Below are 15261 nucleotides of genomic sequence, written 5' to 3' on the forward strand. Positions count from 1 at the left end.
TTAAAACAAAAAAAAGGCAAAAAATCATTAAATTTCGACTAAAAATCAGCAAAACTGATCAAAAACCTGCAAATTAGTATTAAAATCAAATTAACTACTTGAAACCTTCAATTCCTATCAAAACAAGCCTAAAACTAATACAATATCATAATCAAACCTCATAACCATCAAAAGTTGAAAAAAAACTGCTTTTAAAAGCCGCACGTGAACAAAAAATTTTCGCTCGCTTAGAGAAACTTTTTTCAGACATCAACTTCTCACTCTCTCAAAAACAGCGGTATGAACAAAAACCACTCTCTTTTCCGTCCGCTCTTCACTTTTGTTCAGCACCAAATTCACTCCAAATTTTTTCACGCGTTTCATTTCCAGTTTCAAAAATCACTCCAATAAAATTGATTTAAAAAAAGATTTCTCCAATACTCTTCGAGTCGTAAAAAAATACAGCTCCCCAATACAATTCAAATTCTTTGATTTGTAACAAAAAGGAGCGCTATAATAGCCGGCTGAGAAGATGAGGGCGGCTATTAAGAACAATAAATGCTCCCACGAGAGTAATTTAAACCTGGATGAGTTTCCTCTTGGAGATGAGTCACTTTTGCTCTCAAAGGGTGAAAAGGCGAGCCCAAAAAAGAAGTGTACTTTGAACACCATTGTGAGCTTGGACGAATTTTCCACTGACCCCCAATTCCATGCATGGCAGATACATAATTGCCATCATCGTTTTGACTAATAAAAGTCAGTTCTGTTGGGCTTCGATGCAGCAAATACAGGGCTTTTACAGCATCACGTTAGCCTAATCGCTACTACCTCCTACTTCATTTGTCCCGACATTAAAAACCGGTAAAAACAAAAAGAACTGAGAAACTCCAATACGGCTTTTATTCATGAGTTCTTAATTCATTCTGTCAAACTTTCATAGAAGGACATCAGACTCTTAAGAAACAAACTTGACATTTTCATTTCTTTTATATTTCATTAATTCGCAATGACTCGTATTTTAATTGTTGTGATGTCAATTAAGTATTAAATACACTACCTTTTCTTTGTTGCCTATCTAATGTCTTTGGAAATTCAGTGTTTTTAAAGACATCGCTATCTCGAGCTAAAAATGTTTGAACTGCAAACTGATTGACAATTAGACACTATAGAACATCATTTCAACATATTTACACTAATTCTGTTCATTTCAAAATGTGACAAATCAGGAAGGTTTGAATAGTTTCAACATGGCTTCCAATCTCTCTTTTTCGGCACAGATATTTCGATAAGTCTCAAACAAGTTGTCACTCATCGACTGCTCCACAGATTCTGAAAGAAAAGTAAAAGAAATTACATGTGCAAAGGTGTCAAACTCCAAAAAAGGTTCCAAAACAAAAATTTCGCTAGAAAGTTCGTTTTTCCTCGCTGTAGAATGTGCTGAGATATTAGACAATGTTACATTTTTAAAATGCTTTCAATTGCCACCAAATTTTTATGCTACGCAAATCCTTATTAGTGAAAACGTGCTTCAGTCTGTTCACACAGGTAAAAGAACACCAAATTTTTTCTTTCACGGGAGGGAAGGTTAATTTTTATGAGCGCAACAATCGCAGACCTGTATCGGAACTGGAGTCAAGTCTGCTTTCTTCTAGAATGCGCTCCACTTCTCCGTCCGAAATATCTTCAACATCTTCGTCAGCCACTTCCTAAAAATAAACAAAAACACCTCAACACAAGTCATTGTGAGCCCAACTACCTACCATTTAAAATGAGAAATACCGATTGCACTAACACCCTTTGTTATTTGATAAACCAATTTTTAAGGCAAACAAAAATTAAAAGTCTAGAGGAGCATACCTAAAACTCTTTACGACAGCAAGGATCTCCAGGATATAGCTGATAAGGTATAATAATTTCTGCTGAAATTTTCTACTTTTCTGCTCGGACTTAGTTTGCAACATTCTACTCGTCCATTGAGGTATTATTACTCACACTTCAATCACAGTTTTTGAATGTTTCTTCACGTCAAAATGTACATACCTAATATAATATTGTTTTGAGTTTGCAGGTAAATTCTAGGTAATGTATTCTAGGTAAATTGCACGTATCATTTTTTGCAGGTATTGTGACCTGAAATTTTACTTAACTGCAAACGCAGCAGTTAAATTTACCTAGAAATTTTTAGAGTGTAGAATATAGTTCTGCTTAAGGCAGAGACAGCTAAAAGCTGAGGGCACTTGTGTCCGCAGCGAAGCTGTAATTGTCAAAGATTTTAAGAAAAATTTTCAAATTTTTTTATATCCAAAGTTGGTCGCCTCAAATCACAGAGTAGGTCTAAACTGTTTGGGCACACTTTTCATGACTTTTGGTACTAAATTGCCCCCAATTGAATTCAGCTGCTTGATATCGTGATTGAGAGAGAATTTTAGATCACGCGAAACGCAAAAAGTCAAGGGCGTAAAAGTCACTCGAAAAGTCGAAAATTGTCAAGCGAAAATTTTGCATAAAAAAGACACACACGTTTACAATAATTTCTATGAACTTCGTTCAAGAGCAATTAAAAATAACCGGCAGGTTGCAAGAAAATAGCCTCCGTTGATTCCCAAAACCGAGATTGAAAGAAGAGAAAAAATTAGTGAAAAAAATGATCTTTGTGCAAACAATTTTAAAGTGCGAACTGTTTTGATGTCATTTTAGAGCTGAACAAACTCCTGTTTCGCAGTTAGACTACACATGCGCTGGTATCAATAACAATAAGCATTAGAGATGGTAACTAAGAACAAAACTCGAGTAACGGGCATCTAAAATTGGGCTTTAAGGGTTTATCCCGTTTCTATTTCTGATTTCGTTTTTTGATACTGATTCTGTTCACTTTGAATTGCTTTGCTGACCAACTGCTGTCTAAAAACACTTTTAGCAGAGAGAAGATTGAAACTAGCCTAGAGAAGTCAAAAATGTTGAACAAGCTGTGAACTAAGGTAAAGCAAAAATTTATTCGAAGAGAAAAATTAGGAGCGCTATAAGAGCCAGTTCCGAAGCTCAGACGGCTAATAACAAATTAAAACATAGCCGGCAAATTGCCGGCGTTGACCCGCTTCGTGCTCATTGGGATTGAAACAGAAGAAAAGACTAAGATATAGAAATAGACAGAATTTTTCTAAGTGTAAGTGTTTTTATTTGTTATAAATTCCGCATATTCGGTTAGGTTCCAAAATTACACTTAATTCAGCTTCTAAACTGAAGACTATTAAGCATAATACTAACAGCAGCTTGCAATGGCTTCAATGAACTTTGATAGCCTAATGCACTATGACTTAATGACCGTGCTTTATATGCTTATCCTTTTTGTTCTTATCTTTTGATCTTTACCTTTTGACTTTGAATGTATTCACTACATTGCGTAATTTAATTCGAGAGGGAATTTAAAATCAATTTAGTCGAAACAGTGAGTGAAATAAGTCAGAAGTCAAACATGACAATCGAGACTTTTGTAAAACGAAAAACGTGATCAAAAAGTAAAGCGAATTAAAAAAAAACATAGCAGGACAAGTCCTGACGTACAATTCAAAGAAATTTATTGACTAAATAATAGACTAGACCTAGAACAGATTATGGGTGAATTGCGAAAAACATTTCCAAGAAAATCAGATCATAAAAATGAAAAAAAAACAGAAAATCAAAAGGAAACGGAAAGCAAAAATGCCGCAGGTACACAAAAAACCGCTAGCGAGAAAGAAAAATTTGGTTCAGACGAAAAAAATATGCCTAGAATGGACAGAATGAACTATGAACGGATTGGGAAAATCATTAAAAAGATCCGATCCAAAAATCGAAACAATAAAAATCAAAGCGAAGTTGACGCATGTGAACAATTACTAGCGAGAAATTACTAGCGAGAAAGCGAATTTTTGTTCAAACACCGTTTTCTCACTCTACTTTAAAATTAGAGTGAAAACATTTTAAGCCCCAAAAACAACTCGCTTTTTCGCTCCACTTCCTGTTTCGGCGTGACCATAATCACTACTCCAATTTGACTTCAAAATCATGAAAGCGTGAACAGATCTTAAAAACAAAGACAGCGCCCCAATACAATTCAAGTTCTTTGAATTGTAAGAAAGTAGAGCAGCTAATTAATAGCCATTGAGAAGCTGACGGTGGCTATCAATAAAAAGAAGTCCTTATAAGATAGACGAATTACGTAGATAAAAACAAAGACGAATTACTAACGTCACTTGAGCTGTCATCAGATGGACCTCGAACAACTGCCTCATAACTTGGATCCATAGTTTGCACACATGCATCACTTAGCGTACACGTCAAAGAACAGTTAACTCCCACGTCTTTGGAAAGGTTTAACTCCTCATGGGAAATCTGAGTTGACATATCTTTGAATTCCACAATTACACTGGTGTTACTCTTATTCTCTGCACGTTTCGGCTCCCTGTTTTGAGACTGAGTTTTGAGACTCGAATGTTTGGAAACCGAATTCGGTTTGCCACTTAACTCAGAAGCAGCCGATACTTGATGCGATGTTGACAATTCTTCAGATACAGAACCTTCCTCAAAGTCTTCCGAATATTTGGGAGTCTCGATCTGCGTCAAAAAATTTTCACTACAGTGATCGTTTGCCTCAATTCTCATCAGATCATCCTTGGCTGGTACCGCAACAGGTTCACGTTCTTCAGCTTCAAGTGAAATCGCACTAAAGACCTTTGTCACAGGAACCTTTTTGCATGGAATTGGCTTCGCAACGTGCAACTTGAGATCTGCAGTTTTGAATCGATTAGTTGATGATACTTTATCGGCACGACACCACATTAGTGCATCGGGTCCGTGTTTAGGAACGCTAACTATTGACGGTTTTTTAACATCTGAAGGAATTTCTACGGACCTGTTGATGTGTTTCTTGACTTTAATCCGATTTTGCAAACGTTGTTCTACAGTTTTGACAGTATGAGTATGTTGCGAACCGCTTCCTTCCGGGTATTTCACTGTTTCTCTGGGTATCTCTTGATTACTCTCCCTCGCGACTAAGCTATCTAAAACAATTTATTGTCTCCAAAATTTGTAACCAGCGTTGAGGAATCGTATCAATGCAAAAACCTTATAAATCCTAAATTAAACTAAGAATATATGTTTAATCATTGAGACTACAATAAAAATTGTGTTAGTTCTGTTTAATTTAAACAGCTGCAATGTAAGAGATATGCTGAACGCTATAAGCAGCATTTCATGTAATCATACACATGATTCACTATTATCACATTACAAAGAAAAAGCAGGAGTAATCAATATCGTTCACTGACCATCTGGTTGAAGTGTAGTGTCTAAAGATGAGACACACGTTATTGAAGAGTCGAAGCTGCTCATGTTAGCGTTACTCGAAGGAATAACCCTGGATGAATTGCGTTTCGCACCCCTTGGAGTCCTCGCATTTCCGTCATCGGGCTTCTTCATTTGGAAAGGCGGATGAGGCAGTTGACTAGTTTTCACTGTCTTGTTGTCATCGTAACCCAATCCTGTTTCCATGTGCCCGGGGACAGTAGGATACGAAAGAGATTCTCCAAAATTTGATAGATAACTAGGGTTTGGGAAATTGTTAGGATGTAAATAGTATGGGGCGTTGGGATGTAAATAGTATGGATGAATGGGAGGATGATGAATTTGGTATGGCAAGAAGTTGATGGGTGGAGGCGGTTGTAAATTGTGAGACGGAGCTGAAGAGGAATTGCTGGGATCATTTACTCGACTACAAGAGGGCTTTTCTTTCCATGCATTCTCTGGTCTTTCGCTGTTTATCAGTGGTTCTGTTTGCCCTCTACTTGAGTATGCTTCTGAAAATTAGGTTATAAACATAAACCGACAAATGTCGGAAGAATTGCTCTTGAACGATAGGCGAGGCAATTTAATTCATGGTCGAAAAATTTGCATAAAAAAGACACACGTTTATAATAATTGCTATGAACTTCGTTCAGAGAGAATTTGCACTTCAATGCATAAAAGAAATTTCTTGTTACTTTATGTTAAGCACGAGCTCAAATTCACCATTCAACATAGCTCCTGGATTATTTACTGATGCATTGGATAAACTTTTTGACCTTTGTTAATTGAGACTACTACAAATTCATCTACTATGTGCTCAGAAAGCTTCTTTACAGAAATTTTTGACAGAAATGTACGCCAAGTTATTGTCATGACAGGAACGAATAATCTATTTGAAAAGAAAAATAAACGATTGAAGAGCCCCGTAGAGACATCGGATGAAATGTTCTATCTGATTCAGAAATTGAAGTTTTACCGTTTGCATGTTTCAATTCTTGAGCTAATTAGTCGACGAGGGAAAGCGGAAACATATGCTAGAGTGAACTAATGTTACAGAGATGTTGCTCAAAAACTGAATGTCCCCTTTGTATCATTGAAGAAATTTAAAGCTGTGAAGCACCTAAGCAAAGATGGAATCCATCCAAATCCGCGAGATATTCGAGAACTTGCCTCTGATTTCAGACGTGCTGTAAAGCATACTGAACTCTATTACGCAGCGAAACCATTTCAGTTAGAGCACAGTTAGTGCTGAAGATTTTAGTCCTTTTAACAACATTTAAAATCAATTATTCAAGACGTATGCGGTTTGGCCAAATTGACGATATTCCAGGTCTTGTTGAGTCAGAATTAGTATTTTGAATTGCCTGGTTAAGGCGGAAGATGAACATTCCTTGATGCTCAGCATACTACACCTTTGTGTACAGAAAGGGTGGATAAAGGACGACCAGCACTACTACTACTACATTGAGACAAGACTATTTTTTTCATTAAAATATTGTCAAAACTGCTTCTACACTTAACTATCAGCAAATATTCAATCAAATTGCCCCCACCCAAAAAAACTGCGATAGTTACGTAAACAGAATATTCCAATTTTGTCTAACCTAAAGAGAGGGGAAGATTGAAAACCTCATTTACCTCTATCCAAAGCATTTAATTGCAGCATACATGTCAGCAATTAAGACCGATTGGGTGGGTTGAGAATGTACATTTAATAAGATTCAATCAGTCTCTTAGAACTGGCATTGGACTATTAAATTAACTAGTAACTATTTGATGTATAAACAATCGACTATTACCGGGAGAATTGCTCTCAAACGACTTGCGAGCGGCGATAGGGGGAGGGGTGCAGTGAGCAGGAACGACGAGTTAAACCCCGGATTTGTACTTCGAGACTAGTAAACCTCTAAGAGAGCTAGCTGCTCAACAACTTAATACCCTCGACCTTAATTGCTATCCCGTTCTCGAGGACGATAAGTCAAATGGTCAGATGAAAAAAAATATCAAACGTAGTACGAAAAATAGCATTAAAAGAGACTAACAGGACTAATACAATTGCTACAAGCTTCGTCTGAGAGCAATTAAAAACTACTAACTTCCTTCTCCTATAGATGATTCTGCTGGGGCGGAGGACACTTCCGCCTGGCACGCGAAATCCACTGTCCGAAGTGGATTTTTGATTTTACAGCCGTCAGCTCTGAACAGAGGATTCTCACTCAAGGTGTCCGAAACAGCTCCAACAATGTGACTGTCTGTTAGAGGTGTCCTTAGGCCCCGCTGAGCCTTCAGCTTGCTTCTGAGTTCTGTCAGGGAAACGTTAACTTGTCGGTCCTGCTCGACCTGAACAGAAAAAAACATGTCTAACGCTAACAATTCAGCTGTCAAAAAGATGTTTTCTAGACTAGAAAATCAGAATTTGATAACGCCACGTTAAGTGTTTTGATCCAACCAGCTGATAAAAGATTCATCTCCATAGATGGGACAGCTTGAATTCTTAATGAGTTTTTTCCGCCCAGCTTAGTGGGGCATATTATTTGCATCCCAAAGCTCTCGTACTATACTCCCACAATATAATCCCACATGTAACGAATTCTGTTGAACAACTTGGAAAAGGGTTTCAGAAAATAAGAATTGACACGTAAAGGCCCGGTTAAAAACAAAATTGCAAGTGGCAGGTTTATTTCAATACAATTGAAAACTTTAAAAACAAAATATATTTTGCGGCAAGGCTCAGATTTTTGAGAGCATAAGAAGTATTAAGAAAGCCTTCATAAGTTTGAGAATAGCACACAATATTTTGCGATCCCACGCTCAAACTATTCCCACAATTAGTTTTTCATACAGGAAGCGCAAAGTTTCCAATGATTAAATTACTTCTAATATATATGAGTCAGAGAATTTGCAAAAACCGTTTGCCTGCCGTTTTTTGAGCCAATTATAAATAAAAACAAAAAAAGACAATAAAAAATTAATAAATTTAAACAGTCAAAAATAAAAGATTTCCGATATGCATAAGATTTTTAGAAGCGCTACGAATTCGAAATTCAAAAAGCGCTGCAAATTCCAAGGCGCCAACAAATACAAAATTGCTTTACGTCTCCAAAGTTTTGGCATCAACTATCTCCACGCTGAACAACCAAGTAGATTTTATCAAAACTGGCTCAAAAGTTTGAGCACTTTGAATAAGGTAGCGAACAAGAACCGCATTGTAAAGCAATCTGATAAAAATGAAAAACACTGATAGAAAAACCCAACATAAAACATAGCAGTCAGACTGCCATAGCTTTGTAGATCAACAGTTTCAAAAAGATAACACCTAAAAATTTTCTTCTCTTTATTAATTGTGGAGAAAGTACATTTTGATTAAAAACCTGTATAACTCATTTCTGCCTATTAGGTGATCTCAAATAACCTTCAATTTGAAAGACACACATGAACTTATCGCCTTGAATTAAAGTAAAAAGAAGTCATTTTGATAAAAAGGAGAGTCGTTTTCGAGAGTGAGGAAAGGCAGGTGTGACCAAACAAAGTAATCACGATAATGGACAAAAAGCAGATTCAAGGAGAAGGTGGCGTCATAGTGTAATACCAAAAACCTTGACGACGAAATAATAAACGGCAGGATAAATCCTGGCATACAATTCAAAATTTTTTATTGACTAAATAAGAAATTAGAACTAGAAATGACTAGGAATTGATTCGGAAAAGCATTTAGAAAAACCCAAACAACTCGAAAAAACAGTCGAACCAGACGTTGAATTGTCAAATACTCCAACCAACAAACAAAATCAAAGTTAAATTGTTAAAAATCACCTACAAGCCGAATTTTTGTTTAAAGACCGCTTTCTCACTCCACTTTAAAATTAGAAAAACAATTACTCAGCAAAACCACTCGCTTTTTCGCTTCACTTCCTGTTTCGGTGCGACCAAAATCACTATTAAAATTTGAATTCAAAATTCATATCTATATGTGCAAACAGATCTTACAAAATCCTCAAAAATTCATATTCTTCGAATTGTAAAAACCAAGAGAAGGCCAATAATAGGCCTAATGATAAAAACCACAGAATGTATAAAAGTACTAAACTTTCACAAAAACTTGAGAAAAATACGTGAAAATTTAAAAAGCAACAATAGCAAAAAATTGTTGTTCGACTAACATTGAAAATAAGTAACAAAGCTCAATTGATTTTGTTTTCAGTTCAAATTTAGAAGGCAGATTTTTACTTTCAAGAAACCTGAGAGCAACAAAAAATATAGCTGGCAGACTGCCAGAAAACAGCCGCAATAACTTCGCAGATCGGCAGTCTAAAAAATAGTGAAAAAGACAGACCAAAAAAATTCGTCTATTCATTGAAAGCTGATATGTTATATTTTGATTATGTGGAAACAGATCTTACATAATCCTCAAAAATTCATATTCTTCGAATTGTAAAAACCAAGAGAAGGCCAATAATAGGCCTAATGATAAAAACCACAGAATGTATAAAAGTACTAAACTTTCAAAAAAACTTAAGAAAAAAACAGGGAAATTTAAAAAGCAACGATAACAAAAAATTGTTGTTCGACTAACATTGAAAATGAGTAACAAAGCTCAATTGATTTTGTTTTCAGTTCAAAATTAGAAGGCAGATTTTTACTTTCAAGAAACCTGATAGCAACAAAAAATATAGCTGGCAGATTGCCAGAAAACAGCCGCAATAGCTTCGCAGATCGGCAGTCTAAAAAAAACAGTGAAAAAGACAAACCAAAAAAATTCGTCTATTCATTGAAAGCTGATATGTTATATTTTGATTAAAAATCTGTATGTTTTTGCTGCCTCTATTAGCTGCTCTCTAATAAACTTCATTAAGAGTGACACACACCCGTTTGCTCTTATCTCTTTGAATTAAAGAAAATAAAGTCAATTTCAAAGTGAGGAAGTCATTTTTGTGAGCGAGGTAAGTCAAGTGTGACCAAAAATTTAATCACGCAAATGAACAAAAAACTTGCTGCACTAAGAGCGAAAACTGACGTCACGCACGCACTTCAGTTGAAATCGCATAAAAGAATGAACAAAAAGCAGATTTGAAGTGGTTGTGACGTCATATGGTGGTAACAAAAATCGCGACGACGAATTAAAAAAACCAAGAGAAGGCCAATAATAGCTCCAGCTATCGCTGTACGGCTATTAATTAAAACAAACTGAATCAGAAACTGTAACTACAGCACAAAATTAAGTCTCCCTCAAACTTATTTCTCCTATGATTAAACACCGAAGATTAAAACACATCTACATGAGAAAACAATTGGAGGCAAAACATGGGAACAATCACGGGGTAAACTATACTGTTTTCAAAATATCAATTCGAACTATGTAATCAAAAATTATAACAAATTTATCAATAATTTCGTGTCACTGGCTTAGGACGCAAACGAATCAATTTAAAAAAGAGAATATGCAGAAAATTATGAATATTTAATGTGAAATAAGTTGAAACATCTTTTTTTAATAGGGGTTCGTGGAAAAACTCAGCAAAAAGTTCATTTTTTTCTTTTCAACTCACACACGCTAACATTCTCAACTTCAGTTGCGATTTGGTTGCTGCTCAGAAACTGAATGCTGTTGATATCTTTTACAACTGCGTGCTGTTTAACATATTAAACACAGCCGGCAGATTGCCGGAAAATAGCTGCCGTTGACGAGCTAGACGCACAACGGGATTGAAACAGAGAAACATAGCTGGCAGATTGCCAGAAAATAACCGCAATAGCTTCGTAGATCTGCAGTCTCAGAAAAGCAGTAAAAAAGACAGACCAAAAAAAATTGTCTTTTCATTGAAGGCTGATATGTTATATTTTGATTAAAAATCTGTATAAGTTTTTGCCGCCTCTATTAGCTGCTCTCAAATATTCTTCATTTAGAGTGACACACACCAATTTGACCTAATATCCTTGAATTAAAGTAAATAAAAGTCAATTTCAAAGTGAGGAAGTCATTTTTGAGAATGAGGTAAGTCAAGTGTGACCAAAAATTTAATCACGAAAATGATTAAAAAACTCGCTCCACTAAGAGCTAAAAATGACGTCACGCACGCACTTCAGTTGAAATTGCATGAGCGAATGAACAAAAAGCAGATTTGAAGTGGTTGTGACGTCATATGGTTGTAACAAAAATCGTGACGAAGAAATAAAAAACATAGCAGGACAAGTCCAGACGTACAATTCAAAGAAGTTTCAATGACTAAAAAGAAAACTAGACATAGAATAGACTATGACTGGATTGGGAAAACCATTTAGAAAAAAAAATCCGATCCAAAAAATCGAAAAAACAGTAAAAATCAGTGAAATTGCCACATGTGAACAAAAAACCACTAGCGAGGAAGCGAATTTTTGTTCAAACACTGTTTTCTCACTCTGCTTGACAATTAGAGCGCAAAAATTTCACGCCGCAAAACCACTCGCTTTTTTTGCTCCACTTCCTGTTTCGGCGTGACCAAAATCACTACTCCAATTTGACTTCAAAAATCATGAAAATGTGTGAACACATCTTAAAAAAAAGACAGCGCCCCAAAACAACTCAAATTCCTTGAATTGTAAAAAACCAAGAGAAGGCAAATAATAGCCCCAGCTATCGCTGTGCGGCTATTAAAAAAGAATAGATAGAAAATGATAAAAAATTTTCCTAAGTTTCAAAGAAGGATTGTTCTAATTCAGTGTGCATTTTCAGTTAGATTCTAAAACAATATTTAATTCAGCTTCCAAACTGAAGGGAATTGGGCTTAATATTAATATCGGCTAGCAGTCGCTCTAATGAATTTCGATGACCTAATGCACTGTGACTTAATTATAAGGGCTTGATCGGTTTATCCCGTTACATTTGATTTTGTCCTCTGACATTGACCGTATTCACTACATTGCGTAATTCAATGCGAAAAAGAATTTAGAATACATTCAGTTGAAACAGTGAGAGAGGTAAGTCAGAAGTCAAGCGTGAAAATCTTGACTAATGTGAAACGAAAAACGTGATCAAAAGGTAAGCCAGTAACTTCATTCGTTTAATGCTTATTAATAATGCCTTCTTATATAGCTCTTTCTGATGATTCTTTTCGATATAACGTTGATAGATCGATTGTGGCTAACGTGGACGGTTAATTACATTTAAAGACCCAAGGATAATATAGATCGTTGCAGAGATTTATTTGGAAATGGAGAAGGTTTAGGTTCTAGCCCTCACCAAGTTGGTACATAGTGAAAAATAAATGAATTGGATTGTGGTTCAGCTGATTATTTCCTCTCGAACAAAGTTTGAAGCAGTTATTGTAAACATGTTGGTCTTTTGTTATGCAAAATTTTTGCTTGACCGTGTTTGCGATTTAGTTCTTGAACATTCTTTGACTTCTCAAGTGACTTTCACGCTTCACTTCACTTGTTGTTAATTTAAAAACGATTGTGAGCGATTGAGGACCAAAGCCGTTGTAGCTTTGTGGATAAGATGTCAGACTGCTACCCACGAGATCGCGGCTACACACCTACATTAAATTGACCCCCCACTTGTCATTCGAGAGCAATCCTTCCGACGTTAGTCGGTTATGTTTTAGTCTCAACTCCGCTTCCTGCTTGAACAAAATCCCGGAGAACCTAAGTTCAATTCAGTTTATTGGACAATTCGAATTATTTGAATTTTTGAGGATTTTGTAAGATCTGTTTGCACATAATCAAAATATAACATATCAGCTTTCAATGAATAGACGAATTTTTTTGGTCTGTCTTTTTCACTATTTTTTTCAGACTGCCGATCTACGAATCTATTGCGGCTATTTTCTGGCAATCTGCCAGCTATGTTTGGAAATTGGAGATGATTAGGTTCTAGCCCTCACTAAGCTAGTGGGGATATAATGGAAAAAAACTGAATTGAACTTAGGTTCTCCGGGATTTTGTTCAAGCAGGAAGCGAAGTTCAATTCAGTTTTTTTCCATTATATCCCCACTAGCTTAGTGAGGGCTAGAACCTAATCTTCTCCAATTTCCAAACATAGCTGGCAGATTGCCAGAAAATAGCCGCAATAGATTCGTAGATCGGCAGTCTAAAAAAAATAGTGAAAAAGACAGACCACAAAATTTCGTCTATTCATTGAAAGCTGATATTTTATATTTTGATTATGTGCAAACAGATCTTACAAAATCCTCAAAAATTCAAATAATTCGAATTGTAAAAACCAAGAGAAGGTCAATAATAGGCCTAATGATAAAAACCACAGAATGTATAAAAGTACTAAACTTTCAAAAAAACTTAAGAAAAAAACAGGGAAATTTAAAAAGCAACGATAACAAAAAAATTGTTGTTCGACTAACATTGAAAATGAGTAACAAAGCTCAATTGATTTTGTTTTCAGTTCAAAATTAGAAGGCAGATTTTTACTTTCAAGAAACCTGATAGCAACAAAAAATATAGCTGGCAGATTGCCAGAAAACAGCCGCAATAGCTTCGCAGATCGGCAGTCTAAAAAAAAACAGTGAAAAAGACAAACCAAAAAAATTCGTCTATTCATTGAAAGCTGATATGTTATATTTTGATTAAAAATCTGTATGTTTTTGCTGCCTCTATTAGCTGCTCTCTAATAAACTTCATTAAGAGTGACACACACCCGTTTGCTCTTATCTCTTTGAATTAAAGAAAATAAAGTCAATTTCAAAGTGAGGAAGTCATTTTTGTGAGCGAGGTAAGTCAAGTGTGACCAAAAATTTAATCACGCAAATGAACAAAAAACTTGCTGCACTAAGAGCGAAAACTGACGTCACGCACGCACTTCAGTTGAAATTGCATAAAAGAATGAACAAAAAGCAGATTTGAAGTGGTTGTGACGTCATATGGTCGTAACAAAAATCGCGACGACGAAATAAAAAACCAAGAGATGGCCAATAATAGCCCCAGCTATCGCTGTGCGGCTATTAATTAAAACAAACTGAATCAGAAACTGTAACTACAGCACAGAATTAAGTCTCCCTCAAACTTATTTCTCCTATGATTAAACACCGAAGATTAAAACACATCTACATGAGAAAACAATTGGAGGCAAAACATGGGAACAATCACGGGGTAAATTATTCTGTTTTCACAATATCCATTCGAACTATGTAATCGAAAAATACAGAAAATTTATCAATAATTTCGTGTCACTGGCTTAGGACGCAAACGAATCAATTTAAAAAAGAGAATATGCAGAAAATTATGAATATTTAATGTGAAATAAGTTGAAACATCTTTTTTTTAAAACAGGTTCGTGGAAAAACTCAGCAAAAAGTTCATTTTTTTCTTTTCAACTCACACACGCTAACATTCTCAACTTCAGTTGCGATTTGGTTGCTGCTCAGAAACTGAATGCTGTTGATATCTTTTACAACTGCGTGCTGTTTAACATATTAAACACAGCCGGCAGATTGCCGGAAAATAGCTGCCATTGACGAGCTAGACGCACAACGGGATTGAAACAGAGAAACATAGCTGGCAGATTGCCAGAAAATAACCGCAATAGCTTCGTAGATCTGCAGTCTCAGAAAAGCAGTAAAAAAGACAGACCAAAAAAAATTGTCTTTTCAATGAAGGCTGATATGTTATATTTTGATTAAAAATCTGTATAAGTTTTTGCCGCCTCTATTAGCTGCTCTCAAATATTCTTCATTTAGAGTGACACACACCAATTTGACCTAATATCCTTGAATTAAAGTAAATAAAAGTCAATTTCAAAGTGAGGAAGTCATTTTTGAGAATGAGGTAAGTCAAGTGTGACCAAAAATTTAATCACGCAAATGATTAAAAAACTCGCTCCACTAAGAGCTAAAAATGACGTCAGGCACGCACTTCAGTTGAAATTGCATGAGCGAATGAACAAAAAGCAGATTTGAAGTGGTTGTGACGTCATATGGTCTTAACAAAAATCGTGACGACGAAATGAAAAAACATAGGACAAGTCCAGACGTA

At 35.7% G+C, this 15261-nt stretch overlaps 1 protein-coding gene across 2 annotated transcripts in view; it reads right to left on the minus strand.

Moving 5' to 3' along the window:
• Positions 1-1111: 1111 nt before the first annotated feature.
• LOC142340557 (uncharacterized) overlaps positions 1112-15261 on the minus strand; it is a 37695-nt gene continuing 23545 nt past the window's right edge. For both annotated transcript variants that reach the window (XM_075391205.1, XM_075391203.1), the window contains 5 exons: positions 7398-7641; positions 5286-5813; positions 4207-5018; positions 1595-1685; positions 1112-1308 (listed from right to left, as the gene is read on the minus strand). In XM_075391205.1, the coding sequence (XP_075247320.1) occupies positions 1202-1308; positions 1595-1685; positions 4207-5018; positions 5286-5813; positions 7398-7641 (1782 nt within the window). In that variant the 3' untranslated portion in view covers positions 1112-1201. The remainder of the gene's footprint in view (positions 1309-1594; positions 1686-4206; positions 5019-5285; positions 5814-7397; positions 7642-15261) is intronic.

This window comes from Convolutriloba macropyga, chromosome 6, assembly GCF_964194025.1.
Source record: "Convolutriloba macropyga chromosome 6, txConMacr16.3, whole genome shotgun sequence".
NCBI classification, from domain to species: domain Eukaryota; kingdom Metazoa; phylum Xenacoelomorpha; order Acoela; family Convolutidae; genus Convolutriloba; species Convolutriloba macropyga.